This window comes from Pipra filicauda, unplaced genomic scaffold (genome assembly GCF_003945595.2).
Source record: "Pipra filicauda isolate LSUMZ 115617 unplaced genomic scaffold, ASM394559v2 scaffold803_size79819_pilon, whole genome shotgun sequence".
Lineage (NCBI taxonomy): Eukaryota > Metazoa > Chordata > Aves > Passeriformes > Pipridae > Pipra > Pipra filicauda.
Genome location: NW_024104980.1, coordinates 61,382 through 77,860, shown reverse-complemented (window position 1 = coordinate 77,860; position 16,479 = coordinate 61,382). Strand labels below are relative to the sequence as shown.

General features: G+C 56.6%; 1 protein-coding gene and 1 long non-coding RNA gene across 3 annotated transcripts in view; one reads left to right on the top strand and one right to left on the bottom strand.

Moving 5' to 3' along the window:
- Positions 1–243: 243 nt before the first annotated feature.
- LOC120325027 (interferon-induced very large GTPase 1-like) lies at positions 244–15,484 on the bottom strand. Its single transcript, XM_039390138.1, has 3 exons — positions 15,455–15,484; positions 9,686–9,872; positions 244–8,541 (listed from the first exon to the last, which is right to left on the bottom strand). The coding sequence occupies exon 3, from the start codon at positions 8,537–8,539 to the stop codon at positions 1,247–1,249; it is 7,293 nt and encodes a 2,430-aa protein (XP_039246072.1). The 5' UTR covers positions 8,540–8,541; positions 9,686–9,872; positions 15,455–15,484; the 3' UTR covers positions 244–1,246.
- LOC120325028 overlaps positions 9,933–16,479 on the top strand; it is a 41,279-nt gene continuing 34,732 nt past the window's right edge. For both annotated transcript variants that reach the window (XR_005566795.1, XR_005566794.1), the window contains exons 1-2: positions 9,933–10,109; positions 12,390–12,469. This is a non-coding gene — a long non-coding RNA (uncharacterized LOC120325028). The remainder of the gene's footprint in view (positions 10,110–12,389; positions 12,470–16,479) is intronic.

Here is a 16,479-nt window from a genome sequence, read left to right as displayed (position 1 = left end):
GAGACACCACCAGGGCAAAAGCAGCACCGTGTTGTGTCTGCAAAATACAGAGTATGTAATTTTTCTGTGGAAAACCGCTGCTTTCTTGGAAGAAAAACAAACAAACAAATGGTACGGCTACCCTGGGCACACGCAGGGCCCCTCCGGAGCAGGGAGTTAAAGCACTGCCCTCAGCCGACCCTGCCCCTGCCAAGGTGGGACCTGCTGCTGGCGACTGAAAGGACTCCTCTCCCAGTTCCTGGAATCACACTCTTTATTAGCACTGCCTGGGACAGGTTAATAAGGTTCGTGGGCGTTGGCGGCAGCGTCTGGCTGCAAAACTGTGTTTGAAAGCAATCTGGGCTCTGGGAAGCAAGGCCAAGGTGGAACACGAAGCAATCTGCCAATATCCTCTGGGGGGAGCCCGACCAAAGCTCTGCTCCTTAAAGCACCGTTGAACCTGCCCAGAGTGTATTTCTCACCCCACAGGCGTCCCTGGGGTGGGGGGGAGGCAGGTTCAACCCCTCAGCTGATCCCAGCAGGTTCAGGGGAGTCTTCCTCAATTTCCCCCCTCTCCCCAACTTACTTTCATACGAATTCTTTGTGTTTAGGTGGAGCTGGAGTGGCTTCAGTCGTAATTACCTTTTGTTTCTGGTTGGTGTAAAGTTCTCTTGCTGTACCTAACGGGAGGGGGGGGTCGTGGCTTGGCACCTGAGGAGGGGGTTCGACGTGGTTGTTGGCTCTGCAGCAGAACACCTGGATTGTCCCTCGGCTGACAGGTACTGGAGGGTCCCATGATCTTCCCAGTACCACAGTGTTCCCCCTTTGTGCTGGGATTGCAGTGCTGCAGGAAAGCTGGGCTTTGCTCACTGCCCCTTATTTCCTCAGAGCAGCTCATCCAACTGGGGCTTTCTCGTGCTGCCTTTGCCCTTCCCCTGGCACTTGGGCTCCATCTTGGCCATGGGACTGAGCAGCCCAGGGTGGGTTTTTCTTTTGCTCAAGGGCAAAGCAGAGGGAAATGTTTACAGCAGGAAGGGAAGAGGATTCTGGCTGATCAGGAAGCGAGGGAGTTTCTGAGCGACGGCCGGAGTAACGCGCCTTATTTCACCCAGTTTGTGAGCAGTTGGATCCCATTGTCTTCATGGGCCTTGGGAGCATAAGCATTGAAACAGCATTTTGTGGACAGCCTTGTACTCTGTTCTGCTCAACTGCAAAGCCGTGAAGGTTCTTCCTTCATCTTCTTTCATCTTCCTTCCATCAACATGGCCTAAGGCTTGTCCAGCTCAGCAAGTGCTTCCTCCTTGGTAATTCTCTGCCAGGCCTCAGGGATTTCTCCTCTGCCTTGAAATTTCTTACCATGCCAGGTTTCTATCTCTGTCCTGAAATGAGACACAAACCATTTCCAGTAGGCTTGTGTGGATGGATCAGGAAGAATTTTCCAGTTGGAGAAAGGAGGTCCTGCATCCCGGTATCTCTTGTAGGGATAGCTGAGGTCATCCTCTGGGTGTCGGTAGAATCCACGGTCACTTGCAACACTGCTGGAACAAATATCAATGACCAGCTCTTCTGTTCCTCGGAACCTCCATCCGTTCAAAGCTTCTGGTCGATGGAAGAGAAGCTGATGGTCTCCATCGTGTCCCTGCATGGTGTTTGTGCAGACAGCCCCACAAAAGGGACACTGCTCCCAGCACCCCGAAAACTGCTCCACCAGGATGGTGTGAGGCTTCCTTTCAAACCAGCTCAGATCAGCAACAGCAAATTTTCCTCTGAGCTCATTGTCCATGGCAGGCAGTGCTTCTGCCATGGCTTTGCTCAGGAACTCAATGTCTGTGATCTCCTGATGCTCGAGGCCCTTCAGGTCACTTCTGGGCAAGTTCATCAGCTCTGTCAGTTCCCTGCAAAATTCATCCAGCCAGAGAGAGATTTTGTCCTTTTGGTCTTTTCTGTCTTTGACCCTTTGGGTTGATGAAGCAACAGCTGACAGGATGTTTCCATAGAGAACATCAAGGGAGGAATCTAAAAAGTTCTCCAGCCTCCGGCTCTCACCTAAACAGTAACTCTCAACACGTCTCTCAATGTACCACTGAAAAAACTCTTCTGGGTGTTGAAAGTACTGCTTGAAATACTGAAAGTTTTGTTCTTGTGCCAGGAATCTCAGGATATAAACATCCAGATTGGCTCTGTTGCCCTGGAAATCTGGGACTTTCCCCTGCATGTCCCCAGCGATGGCTTTAGCCGTCCTCTCATAGACGGCCCGGCGAAGAGCTGGGGCAAGCTTGTCACAAAGGAAAACAGCAAAAGCTGTGACAGAAGTGGCTCCTTGGCAGGACATCTGGAAACATGTGAAGAAATCTTCTCTCTTGCTCTTCAGGTAGGTGACTGGGTCATTTGCCTTCTGGAATGCTTCGTGCATGGCTTTAAACCTTTCTGCTGCCTTTCTGCAGAGGTACAGAGATAAATCTATGCTGTAATCTTTGTTAACCCTAAATGGTGCATCGCTGGGGACGTTGTTCACACCTTCCTGTACTTCATGGAGTATTTCATGAATAAAGGATCGACTGTAATCCCGTTTCTCCTGTTCCTTCTTATCAATGTTTGCCCTCACACGATCTATGATGTTGTCTGTGATGTCCTGCAAGTTCACATCAGCATTGGAAACATTCCATGGGAGGTATGTTTTCCAACCCTTTTTCTTTGTGACATGTTTCTTCAAGTCCAAGGGAAATCCTGTGTGTTTGGGAAATGACCTGATCCGTGCATGGAAACCAGGCTCTGTAAAACGCTCCAGAAGGACATCTTCTATTTCCGCATCAATATCCACCCGTTCCAGTGGGGGAGCAGCACGGGAGACTTCAGTAATCCACTCGGCCCAGAGAGAAGTAAAGCTGTCTCTCAGTTCTCTCTCACTGAGGCTCTTGCCTTTCAGAGTCAGAGCCAACTCCCTGCTCTTTCTCAAGAGCTCGTCTTCATATTCCGACTTCCTTGCATCCAGTTTACTCTGGGTCTTCTGCAGTTCAATGAGATTCTCACATTTCTTCCGAGTTTCAAGAACAAGGTTCTCTTTTAGTGCATCCAGTTTCCGCTCTGTGCTGCCTTTCCACTGGACCAGCATCTCACAGTGTTTGTCTTCCCTGAAATACTTTTCCATGTCTGTCAAGATGGCATCACTTGTCTCATGCACGAGCCCTTCCAGGTGTTCTCTGGTGACTTGCTGCAAGTCCCCGTTCCGAATTCTGTTGTCGAGTCTCATTTGTACATCTAAGATGTGACTCCTCAGCCTCCAGGTCCACTGACAAAAGGCAGTTTCCAGTTTCCTGTACACAGCAATCTCCAGTGAATTCTTGAAGCTGAAAACAAAGTTCTCGTTCAGCAAAGCATTCCAGAGGTCACCAATACGGACTTTCAGGCTGGAGAGCGTCAAAATGCTGCCTTGGGACTCCTTGGCAGCCTGGAGAACTTTGCGCTTCAGTTGCTGGACGTTGTGGCTGTAGGTGGGGTTGGGTGGTGCCATTGGGGGGTTTCCTTCCCACAGGTGAGCAAAGTAGTGAATGTGGGTGTTCACGTCAAAGCGGATGACGTCGCTGAAGGAGGAGACGTCACAGCATTCCTGCTGGGCAGCTGCCACGGTCATTTCATCCAGCTTTTCCTGCAAACGTCTTTGTCCTTCCATGTTCTGCTCACTGGCATTAACTTCTCCCACGTTTTGGTGGACAAAGAGGCAGCTGGGGGAAAGATGTACTTTCTTCATCCTCAGAAGAGCCTGCACAGCGATCTGAAGAACATCCTGCATTTCTGAGGGATTTTCCCCAAAGACGTTGATCAGGGTCATGTTGCCAATGCCGATGACAAAGGTGGCCAGCTCGTTGTCATGGTTCAGGGACTGTTTATTGGCCATCTCTATGGCACGAAGGCCCTCTGTGTCAACAACCAGCATGTAATCAAAGCCCACGTCCTCTTGCAGCTGCTCGTCCAGTGGCAGGAGCTGCATAAACGCTCCCCGGGTGCATCTCCCCGCGCTGACATTGAACTGCAGCCCAAACATGGCATTCAGCAGGGTTGACTTCCCTGTGCTCTGGATGCCGAGCACGGAGAGAACAAACACTCGTTTGTCCCCCAGCCTCTCAATGAGGCTGTCAAAGATTGCTCCCACCCAGCACAGGGGCAGGTAAGAAGCATCTCCATCCAGCAGCTCCACAGGATACCCCAAAACCATCAGCTCTGCTGCCATTTGGGGCAGTTTGACAACATTTTCATTCTTTGAGTTCCTTAAGTGCAGAGCTTCATAGATCTGCCCTACCTCTCTCAGCAGATGCTCCAGGCCAACAGATGAATCGTTGATTTCATCAGAGAGGGCCTCCAACCTACTCAGCAACTCAGAGTTTGGACTGGTTTTTTCCTTGCTTTTCTTTTTTTCCAGGATTTCAGACCATAACTTGTGATAGTCTCTCCTCAGTTCCTCAAGGCGACCAGAGGACAGGTCGTCCATAAAGACCTTCATCCACTGCAGGAAGTATTTCTTGGTATCTGCTGGCTGTGACTGGAGAAAGGCAAGGAATGGTTTCATCAGCTGATTGAGGGGGAAGGCTCGCTTTCGTTGCTTTCTTCTAATTGCTGCCTTCTCAGATTCAATTTGGCTCCGATGGTGCTCGATGCTCCTGTTGCCCTTCTCCTGCAAGCGAGTGAGTTCTTTGTCCTTTTGGCACCACTGGTGCCACAGTTTTCCTTGAAGAGGCAGGAGCTGGGATTTGATCTCAGACAGCTTCTCCTTCTTCAGAAGGGTCACCAGCTCCTTTGCCTTTGCTTTGGCTGTCACACACTCGGGTCGATCTTCATCCACTAAGAATCCGTGCTGGCGAGCTTTGTCCAGGCAGGCGTCCAGGCTGAAACGAGGGTTGGACCCTTCCAGCAGATTCCTGATTGTTTTGGTGAGCTCGTCCAACATTTCTGCTTCGTTTTTTTTCCTGATCCCTATTTTTATGTTTTTGCTGGATTGTCCAGCTGCAACCTTCTCTTTGTCAGTGAGAAGACAAACCAGAGGCCTTTGTGACTGCCACAGCTCACGCAGAAGCTTTTTCCCTCTGTCGTCCATGTGCTCCAAGTCGGAGACAAGAGCCACGTTGAGAGCAGAGATCTCCTGTAAGAACTGCAGCTGCGCTCCGTGGTCCCTGGCGTCTCCATGCAGGTTACAGAAAGCCACACAGCACTCAAAGGTGTCATCGGGGCTCCCCCGGGGACAGTACCAGGCGATCTCCACAACACCTGCCATCAGCAAACGCTCTCTGGTGCTGCCTCGGCAATGGCGGTGGAAAAAAGTGTCGTGTCTTTGTTTGCTCAGCAGAGCATTGAGGAGCTGAGACTTGGAAGAGGAGGCAGAGGTGCCAATGCGGATGAAGGACACGATGGGTGTCTCTGCCTGATGGATGAGTTTGTTATTGTGACTGTTCATCCTGGGCTGCTGTCCCGACTTCTCCACCTCTTTCCAGCCCCTTTTGATTTGGCTGAGGGCCCAGAGCGGGAACTCGATCTGGGCAGTGCCCGGCTTGGGCACCAGCAGGGGCAGTGCCAGTTGGCAGAAGGCCAGCTTGGTTGCAATGGACTGTCTCAGGAAGTCATCAGCACAGTGGAAAATTGCCATCTGGAGGTCCATGGGGTGCACGTGGCCATCACTGGTTGCAGCTTCTGGGGTAGCTTCCTCCAAATCCTGTAGAAAGTTCTCAAAGGAGTCTGAGGGTTCGTGCTCTTGCTCTGTGATTTCTGGCACGGGGGCAAATCCTGGGTTGCTCCCATCTCTGCAAGTCAGGTACCTCACCCGATAGTCCACAGTTAAGAGCTTCTGCAGGAAGTGAAATGGCAGTTCCTGGTCCTTGCTGGGCTGGCTGTCATGCAGAGATGCCTTGCAGATGATGTGGAAATGTCCTGTGCCCATTTTTCTTGGATAGTGACTTTCTAGTCCAAGGCGCTTGAGCAAGTGGAGGAACTCTTGGTTTGCAGTGGCTTCATTGGCTTTGGATTCGCTGGCACCTGACTCGGATTTGGAGGGACTGGAAGGCTCAGTTGTTTGGAAAGTGTCTTCCATGTCTTTGAGTATGTTCTGCATCCTCACATCATCCCCTGTTTCCTCCAAGCTCCCACCGATGAAGGAATTCAACTCACGTTCCAGCATCTCCCAGTCTGTGCACTCCCTGTGCTTCTGGAGGAGATTCTTTGTCCCTGTGGACCACAAGCCTTCCATGTGACCTTCCATGAAAAGCAACCGCTCCCTCTTCTGCTCTGGGGACAGCTCTTTGCTTTGGGGTGTCACGGTCAGAGCCGTCAGCAGAAGGGAGGCCTCAGCTCTGGCAGCATCTTGCTCCTTCAGAGTCACGTACTGCTCGTGTGCCGCTGCCATTGCCTGGGCCAGGTACTGAATTTCTGCATGGCCAAGGAGGTGCTGGAAAGTGCTGCTTCCCACCTGGTACCCTGTGCTGGTCGCAATTAAGAGCACCAAGAGTTCCATGTCCTTCTGAGCCCTTTCCTGGAGAGACCGCAGTAAGGAATGAATTGCGAGGCCTGTGGTCAGGGTGGCTTCTCTCTTTGCTTCCTGGACGGCAGAAGCAGAGGTTCCTGGTGCGTAGGTGACAGCATGGATGTGCTCCATCATTTGCTGCAGTGTCTGCAGGAGCTCTCCAAGTTCAGAGACATTGGGAGTTTTGGGAAGCCTGTGGTCAGTCTGGAAGATCCATTGCATAATGAAGGAAGACTCAGGGAAGTCTTTGACAGAATAGATATGAGGATCCAGGAGGCTCCTCAAGATTGCCTTGAGAGAGGTGGAGTTTTCTGGAGGTGACTCCTGGCAACTCCTCACGGTGTTCACCAGGAAGTCCTGCAGGGCTTTGTCCGACAGGCACACGTTGATCCAGACTCTGGGGTCCTTGGTTTTTGCACTCAGATCCTGTTTCAGATCCATCAGCGTGAGCAGTTTCCTTTCATCCACCATGCCCTGACAGGTCTTCACAATCTCCATGAACTCTCTGGCCTCTTCCACTGCACTGGCCAGTTCCTCTCCAAAAGCGCTGCCGACGCTCTGATTCGTCAGTGCTTTGTACGCAGCCCTGAGGGCGCGGCTCATTCCATGGACAGACTGAAAATCCCTGCTGTGATTGCACAGGATGACCTCCCACACCGGGATCAGCTGGAAGCCGCGGTCGATAATGCACCACGTTGAGTTATTGGACACAAGCCCCTTTTCCCACTGAGAGAGAGAATCGGTCTCTGATGGGCCCCCTGTGGTGAACACGTGAAGCTGAATCTCTGTGTGGGAGCTCTCTCCAGCTCTGCCCTGGACAGAAGCCTGTGAGCTGGACCGGGAAACATCTGTGGCCCCTCCTGCACTGGCCCCGAAGCCACTGAAACTGGCCCCAACAAAGGTGTTCAGGGCTTCAGATGTTTGTCGCTTCATCTCCTCCCTCTGCTCGGCTCTGAATCCTCCTGTAGACGCCTTCCACCAGAATATGCCCCCAAAGTGGAGGGGACCCTGGCTGACGTGGGACCCAAACCTGCTGAAGAAGCTCTCCAGCAGGTTGGGCTGGTCTTCTTCCCCAGTGAGGCTCAAAAGCCGCTCCATGTGTTGCAGCTCCCGCAGGGCCCCATCCGAGAGGAGAAGCTGGTTCCTTTGGAAGTAGCAGGAGGCCAGAGGGGTGTACTGGTACTTGGTGGTGCAAAAGTAGCTCTGCTCAGAGTGGGACTGGTGGGTGCCCTGTGCCTGTGAGGAGCTGCTGTGGTCTGCACCAGCTTCCAGTTTAACTCCCCAGAACCCGGCTTTGGCAGAAACGCTGATGCTGAAGCCCAGCTGCTCCATGGACCTGGTGAAAGTGGATTCTGCTGCACTGGAGGAGAACTCTTTGCTCTCAAACAGCGACCCTTGCTCTGGACCGGCGAGCTGGAATCCCTCAGGAACCCTGAGGAGCTGCTCTCGCTTTGCCAGCACATCTTCAGCCCTGCTGGTTCTGTAGATGCCCTGCAGGGCCAGTCCCCCCGACGCCCGCCTCAGCACCTCCGTGTCGGGGATGTTCTCCCTCCTGCCCACTGATGACTCCTGCTGCTCCAGCTGCTTCTGGATGCTCTCCAGCACATCTGCCAAGGGCTTCTTTAGTGCTGGCCAGAACTCCTTGGGAATCTCCATGGCTTGACACAGAGCCTCTGCTCTTTGCCTTACAACATCCTGGCTGTGGCTGCGGCTGTCGAGCATTTCTTTCAGCTCGTTCAGGACTTGCTTGGCCACTCCTTGTGTCTGCTTTGTCCTCTCCAAGTGCTGCTTTTCTTGTTCCTCAGAAGTTGCTTTGTCATCTCTTATTTTCAGGAGTTTCTGGAGCGCCCTTTTCTCCCAGGGGTGCCGCACTTGGCGCTCCAACGTAAGGTAGTCTTCATATTGCAGGTGTTGCAGGGCTTGTGTGCACTGGACTCCCAGGGTCTGGGAGAGTTTGGGGAGCCAGTATGCAGCCTCCAGTCCTTCCTTCTGAAGTGCCTCTGCCAGGAGCTGTGCCTCTCCATGCCCCTCTTGGGTGTCGTCCTGCGAAGCCATGGCTGTGGGGGAAGAAAGGAAACGTTCCCTAAGGTTTGTTGTGAGAGGCCCCAGGCTCCTGTAAGAGGCTCTGCAGCAGCTCCGGCCCTGGGGATGCTCCCACGTGGCTGCTGGAGCCCAGGCTGGGATGCCACAAGGCCCAGGGTCTCCTTCCCGGGCAATGGATGTGCCTGCTGTGGGATCAGCCCTGAAGCTGAGTGTGTATCCCAGAGACAACACACACACACACAGACACACGGACTTGGCCACACAACCAGCCATGGAGAAGGTGCTGCCTTCAGCATCGCCCAGGTCCTCCCAACAGGACTCCTGAATCCGTGAGTGCAGAGAGTCGAGGGCATTGCTGGATCCCTGGAGCACCAGCACAGCCCCTGTGCCCGTCCCACCCCCCTGCCTGCATCCTGCACCCTCTTCCCAGCACAGGGCTCTCCCGCTCGCCGGCTGCTCCAGCTGGTGCTCCCAGCGCACAGAGACAGCGCTTGGAGCTGGGGAACATTGTCCCAGTTTTCAAGATGGGCAGGAAGGATGACCCTGGGAACTACAGGACTGGCAGTGTCCCTTCAGTGCCTGGTAAAATTGTGGAGAAGGTTGTTCTGGGAGTTATTGAAAAGCCCCTGAAGGACAAGGCAGTCACTGGTCACAGCCAGCACGGGGTCCTGAGGGGAATGTGCTGCTCATCAAACCGAATATCCTTTTCTCCACAATAACCCATCAAGGGAAGGCAGTTGATGGACCTTTCTGGATTTCAGTAAAGCTTTCCATCTCTCCCAGGATCCTTGTGGGTCCCTTCCCACTCCGGCCCTTCTGTGATTCCCTGATTCTCACCCTAACGCAGCTGGTGCTCTCCCTGGACTCCTGCCTTTACACCTTTGGGGTTTTCTACACGGTCCCACAAACCTGAGAAGTGTCTCTGTCTCAATTCAGCTGGATCCTGGAGAGGTTGATTCCATGCACAAACCCTTCCCCTGCCTTCAGCTTCCATCCCAGCAGGGACACCAGACCCTCCCCAAGCCAGGGATGGCTCCCAGGGGTTGGCACTGGGCTCCTGGAGCCTTGCAGAGCCTTGAGTGTCAGCTTTCCCTCACAGGCCAGTGCAGACTGAGGCAACGTGTGCCCTGGCCATGGGCTCTGAGTCACCTCACCCACCTGAGAGCAGATGCTCCTCTTGGTCCCAGCCTTGAGTGCCCAGAGGACACGGGCAGCCAAGGTGCCCAGCTCAGGGGACACAGCACCGTCACAGCCCAGGCCTGGGGGACACGGCGGCGGGTGGAGAAGATGGGAACTCCCTGGAGAATTCCGGAGGAAGAGCAGCGGGAAGGAAAGGCCCCAGATCCTAAAGGAGAAGAGCTGAGAGTCAGGAGATGGCAACCCAGCAACGTTGAGGATTGATTGCAGGGAGCAGTGGAGGCCAACCCTTCTCCTGCAGTGGGGATTACCCCGTCAGCAGAGTCCCCAGGGCCTTTGTGGGGTGGGGAGCAGAGCAGGCTTTCACCTGGGCCCTAAATCCGTGTTCCCCTGCAAAAGGAACCTGGACATGCTGGAGAGGTGGGACAGTGCCAACCCCCTGAAGGTAAACAAGGGCAAGGGCAGGTGCTGCCCCTGTGTCGGGGCAATCCCAGGCACAAAGACAGGCTGGGAGTGGACTGGATGGAGAGCATCCCTGGGGAGAAGGACCTGGGGGGCTGGTGGGGGAGAGGCTGGGACACGACCCGGCCCAGAAACCCCCCATGCCCTGGGCTGATCCCACAGGGATGGTGGGCAGCAGGGCAGGGGGGATCTGCCCCTCTGCCCCCTCAGCTGAGACCCCCCTGCAGAGCTGCCTCCAGCCCTGGGCAACAGCAGCACAAGGACGTGGAGCTGCTGCAGAGAGTCCAGAGGAGGCCGCAGAGATGCTGCCAGGGCTGGAGCCCCTCTGCTCTGGAGCCAGGCTGGGAGAGCTGGGGGGGCTCAGCTGGGGAAGGGAAGGCTCCAGGGAGACCTTGGAGCCCCTTCCAGAGCCTAAATGGGCTCCAGGAGAGCCTCCAGCAGCTCCTGCACTGCCACCAGTGGGATGGGGCGGAGTAGGGGGAAAGCAGAGGGAAGAAAAAGGGCTGGGGAGATCAGGGGAGTTGAGGAAGCAGAGGAAAACTGGGCGTGCTGGCAGAGCAAGGGAGGGACTTCAGCCCCTGATTCCTCTCTGAGTGCAGGGCAGCTGCTCGGGATGGCACCTGCTGGCTCATGGCCACTGCTGGATACTGTCCCTTCAGGCCCCTTGTGCCAGCTCTGTCCCCTCCCAACTTCCCTCCCTTCCCCAGGGCAATGGGCTCTGGAAGCACCTGTGCCTTTGAGGGGCTGCAGCAGGGACCAGAGCGCTGGGGGCGGTGAAGTTTCCAGTGGAAGGGAGGGGAATCCCGGGAGGAAAAGGACCAAGTGTCCCCCCCGGGCTGGGGCGGGAGTGGGAGGGGCCAGGAGTGCCCCTGATGCCCCCGGCGCTGCCCTGCTCCCTGAGGAGCGGCGCGGGGCACAGGCAGCACCCCCGGCCCCAGGAGGGTCCCAGCACCCCCGGTCCTGCCTTCGGGGAGCGCAGCCCCCGGACCCCGCCTGGGGCTGGGGGTGCCCGGGCCGGGCAGGATCGGCCCCGCCTGCGGCCGGGCACGGGCTGCAAAGGGAAGGGGCTCCTTCCCTGGCATCTCCCCAACCATGGGAACCCCCCGGCATGGGAAGCAGAAGACAAACAAGAGCCTGCTCCTTGCCGATCCCGGCTCCCAGCCCCGCAGCTCAGCCCCAAGGTCCTACCGTCTCCGTTCGGAGCTCCCGAGGTGAGAGAAGCCCAGCGCAGCCCCTCTGCTGATCCAGCCCCGGCTCTGCGGGCGCTGCTGCTTCCTCTTTCAACCGCGCCGGAGGGGGGGGCCGTGGGGCGGCTGCTGATTTCCTGTAAATCAGGCGTTTTTCTGCAGCAGAAACGAAACTGCTGCCTGATTTGGGGTTTAAAGTTGTTCAGTGGGAGGTGAACTCGATATTCTTTTGTCTTTTCCAACTTTAATGATCCTGTGATTCCATGAAAGGCAGCAGGAGCTGGGCAGTACCTGGGGCTCCTGACTGGAAACCACCTGATCTGTGCCTCTTACCCCTGATCATCTAATCCCCGCACTGGGCAACCTGTGCCAGGACCTCCCCCTCCTCCCAGCCTTCCCAATGTCCCGTCTCTCCCTGCCCTCTGGCAGTAGGAAGCCATTCCCTGTGTCCTGTCCCTCCATGCATTGTCCCCAGTCCCTCTCCAGCTCTCCTGGAGCCCCTTTATGCTCTGGAAGGGGCTCCAAGGTCTCCCTGGAGCCTTCCCTTCCCCAGCTGAGCCCCCCCAGCTCTCCCAGCCTGGCTCCAGAGCAGAGGGGCTCCAGCCCTGGCAGCATCTCCGCGGCCTCCTCTGGACTCTCTGCAGCAGCTCCACGTCCTTGTGCTGCTGTTGCCCAGGGCTGTGAGGGGAAGGTTCTCGGGGCACGCTGTGTCTCTCAGGTGGCCCCGATCCCCTCAGGGGGACTGTTGGAGCGCAGCTGGGGTTGAGGCGACTGCGCCGACCCTGGAGCCGCCCAGACCCCCTGGTACCCCCAGACCGCTGGCCCGGGACAGGTGGGAGGTCAGGGCCACCAGACTGCGCCCAGGGAACCATCCAGCTGCTCCAGGACTTGGAATTAGCGGGAGACACAGAGTGTGTGGCTTCAGCTCTTCAGGATTAACAGGAGACACCACCAGGGCAAAAGCAGCACCGTGTTGTGTCTGCAAAATACTGGGGATGTAATTTTTCTGTGGAAAACTGCTGCTTTCTCGGAGGAAAAAACAAACAAACAAACTTCCTTTTCCCCCATCCTTTTAGGTTGTCAGTTAAATGTTTGAAGAAGGAACCAAGCCCAGGAAAGTGGGAGTTGCCCAGAGAGGCTCCTCAGTGTGATCCAGGTACCGTGATCTGTTGGGGCTGACTGTGGGATCGAGCATAAATGCTGTTATCAGGTGCCTGTTTCTTACAGAACTGGTCCTGAATTTTTCATCTCTGACAAACCTGTGGCCTGGAGCAGTGATTTCTGCATTTTCTGTCATGTATAGGACATGTAAAAATATTCCTCTGTGAGATACACTGCTCTACTTGAAATTCCCACAGAATTGCGTCGTTGTGGGACACATCCCTTGGCTGGGGAAGGTGAATCTCATGATGGAATGGTTTGTGTGAGAAGGGACTTTAAAGAACATTTAATTCCCCTCTCCCTGCCATCGGCGGGGACACCTCCCACTATCTCAGGTTTCTCTAAGCCCCGTCCAACCCAGCTTTGGACACTTCAGGGATCCAGGGGCAGCCACAGCTTCTCTGGGCAACCCGTACCAGGGTCTCCCCACTCTCAGAGCCCCAGTGTAGTGCTGTCTCCTTCCCGAGGGGATTACTGAGCCACAGGGAACGGGCAGGGTGGCACAGAGATACTGTGGAAATTGTTTCTGTGCTGCTTCAAGTCTCAGATGGGACAGAATCAGAGTTCTGGAGGTTGGCAGTAGTTGTGTGTTGCTGCCCTTCAACTGTGCTCTGTACTTTCAGTTTCTTTGGTTACTCTGGTTTCTAAAACTCTGTGGCTGATGCTGGCCCAGGTTGCCCAGAGAAGCTGTGGCTGCCCCTGGATCCCTGGGAGTGTCCAAGGCCAGGTTGGACAGGGCTTGGAGCAACCTGGGCTAGTGGGAGGTGTCCCTGCCCATGGCAGGGGGTGGGACTGGATTCATTTAAGGTCCCTTCCCACTGAAACCACTCTGGGATTCGGTGACAATACACAAGCCAGTGCAAGAAAAGAGGATTTGTTACAATCCCTATAAGAAGGAATCAAGGTGAACTTCTCCATTCAAGGAAGCCACAAGCCCAGGCCTCTCAGGAGATGATTCCAGGTGAAGGAGGCACTGCAGGGAAGGAGGGGGAACATGACCTCCAAGTTTTGACAGAGCCTGTGTGAGAGGCACAAAAAATCCCTTTTTCTCCAAAGCATGTTTCCCTCTGCCTCTCTCTGTCCCCCTCATCCCTCCTCTCCACAAAGAGGAAATTCCCAATGAGCAGGAAAAAACCCTTGTTGACATCCAGCTTTGTGCCAGGTGTGGAGCAGAAGGAGTCAGGTCGCTGATCCAAGCCCTGATAACGTGGCCATTTTCAGAACCAGCCACAGGAAGCGTTTCCTGAAGTTCCAGAGTGCCCCCAGTTCTGCAAACCCGCCCGACACCCCAACACTTGGTGTTAATTCCCAGAGAGGGATTTTCTGATGGAATTCGCTGCAGCCGAGATTGAACACGCACAGGTAAACGCCGCAGCAGACTGGGAGTGCAGCTCCAGGGCCCCGGGAGGGGCAGCCCAGCAGCCCACACTGCTCAGGGGACGGCCCTGCACGTCCTGAAACATGGGCCGAGCACCTGAGGCAAGAGCTGGACCCGGCCCTGCTCCGTGTGCTGGGCAAGGAGGCTCCTCCAGCACCTGGAAAAGGGTCCAGCGGCCAAAGGCACCAGCAGGCCTGGCACTGCCACCCACCTCACCTACTCCTTCCCCTCCACACACCTGTGGTTGCCCCTTTGGGACCTGTGTGCCCACAGGGATCTGGGAGGGGGAGCAGCTTCCTGCTCCTGCACTGCACATCCAGGAGGGGCTCCCGGTTTTGCAGATGTCCCAAACCACCAGCTGGGAACAGCAACCTCCTGCTTGGGGGGGCAGAGGGATGCAGGCAGCAATGGGCCGGGAAGAGCAGGACTTGTGTCCTTCACCTGCATGGAGAGGGAAGAGCCCAGAGGGCTCCTGCTGTGGGACAGGACAAGGAATGGGGGAAGATGGACATGACCTGGCTGTGTGTGATGGCAACTGGAAATCACCATGTGCTGGGCTGATCCCACAGGAATGGTGGGCAGCAGGGCAGGGGGGTCCTACAGCCCCTCTGCCCCCTCAGCTGAGACCCCCCTGCAGAGCTGCCTCCAGCCCTGGGCAACAGCAGCACAAGGACGTGGAGCTGCTGCAGAGAGTCCAGAGGAGGCCGCGGAGATGCTGCCAGGGCTGGAGCCCCTCTGCTCTGGAGCCAGGCTGGGAGAGCTGGGGGTGCTCAGCTGGGGAAGGGAAGGATCCAGGGAGACCTTGGAGCCCCTTCCAGAGCCTAAAGGGGCTCCAGGAGAGCCTCCAGCAGCTCCTGCACTCCCACCAGTGGGATGGGGCAGAGGAGGGGGAAAGCAGAGGGAAGAAAAAGGACTGGGGCGAGATCAGGGGAGTTGAGGAAGCAGAGGAAAACTGGGCGTGCTGGCAGAGCAAGGGAGGGACTTCAGCCCCTGATTCCTCTCTGAGTGCAGGGCAGCTGCTCGGGATGGCACCTGCTGGCTCATGGCCACTGCTGGATATTGTCCCTTCAGGCCCCTTTGTGCCAGCTCTGTCCCCTCCCAACTTCCCTCCCTTCCCCAGGGCAATGGGCTCTGGAAGCACCTGTGCCTTTGAGGGGCTGCAGCAGGGACCAGAGCGCTGGGGGCGGTGAAGTTTCCAGTGGAAGGGAGGGGAATCCCGGGAGGAAAAGGACCAAGTGTCCCCCCCGGGCTGGGGCCGGAGCGGGAGGGGCCAGGAGTGCCCCTCATCCCCCCGGGCGCTGCCCTGCTCCCTGAGGAGCGGCGCGGGGCACAGGCAGCACCCCCGGCCCCAGGAGGGCCCCAGCACCCCCGGTCCTGCCTTCGGGGAGCGCAGCCCCCGGACCCCGCCTGGGGCTGGGGGTGCCCGGGCCGGGCAGGATCGGCCCCGCCTGCGGCCGGGCACGGGCTGCAAAGGGAAGGGGCTCCTTCCCTGGCATCTCCCCAGCCATGGGAACCCCCCGGCATGGGAAGCAGAAGACAAACAAGCCCCCGCTCCGTGCTGATCCCGGCTCCCAGCCCCGCAGCTCAGCCCCAAGGTCCTACCGTCTCCGTCCGTGCGCGGAGCTCCCGAGGTGAGAGAAGCCCAGCGCAGCCCCTCTGCTGATCCAGCCCCGGCTCTCCCGTAGGTGCTGTTTCCCCCTTTTATAGGGGCTGTGGGGCACGATCACTGATTTCCTGAATATCAGGTGTTTTACAGCAGCAGAATGTCAAAGTCAAACTGGGGAGCTGCTCCCTGGTTTGGGTGCAAAAGTCGTTGGGTGAGAGGTGGGTATCAGAGGTCATTTCCAACCTTAATGATTCTGTATTTCCATGAAAGGCAGCAGGAGCTGGGCAGTGGTTGGGGTTCTTAATTGGAAATCACCCACCATGTTCCTGTTATCCCGGATCACTGAATCATGAAAATGGGCAACCTGTGCCAGGGCCTCCACTCTCCCAGCAAAGAATCCCTTCCCAATCTCCCATCTCTCCCTGCCCTCTGGCACTGGGAAGCCATTCCCTGTGTCCTGTCCCTCCATGCCTTGTCCCCAGTCCCTCTCCAGGTCTCCTGGAGCCCCTTTAGGCTCTGGAAGGAGCTCCAAGGTCTCCCTGGATCCTTCCCTTCCCCAGCTGAGCACCCCCAGCTCTCCCAGCCTGGCTCCAGAGCAGAGGGGCTCCAGCCCTGGGAGCATCTCCACGGCCTCCTCTGGACTGTCTCCAGCAGCTCCACGTCCTTGTGCTGCTGTTGCCCAGGGCTGGAGGCAGCTCTGCAGGGGGGTCTCAGCTGAGGGGGCAGAGGGGCAGATCCCCCCTGCCCTGCTGCCCACCATCCCTGGGGGATCAGCCCAGGCCACGGGGGGTTCTGGGGCCAGAGCACCCGGCCGGAGCACGTCCAGCCTCTCCCCCTGCAGCACCCCCAGGTCCTTCTCCCCAGGGCTGCTCTCCATCCATTGCACTCCCAGGGGGGGTTTGTGTCTGGCATTGCCCCGATCCAGAAGGAGCACACGGGATTGCAGCTTCAGTAAAGCTGTTGAAGGTCTAATCCCAGCACTAGAGCCCGAGAGTGCTGAACTGCCCCAGGGCTGAGCTTG

Bases quoted from the DNA above. Each gene is read 5' to 3' on its own strand.
- LOC120325027 (XM_039390138.1), bottom strand. From the start codon at position 8,539: ATGGCTTCGCAGGACGACACCCAAGAGGGGCATGGAGAGGCACAGCTC.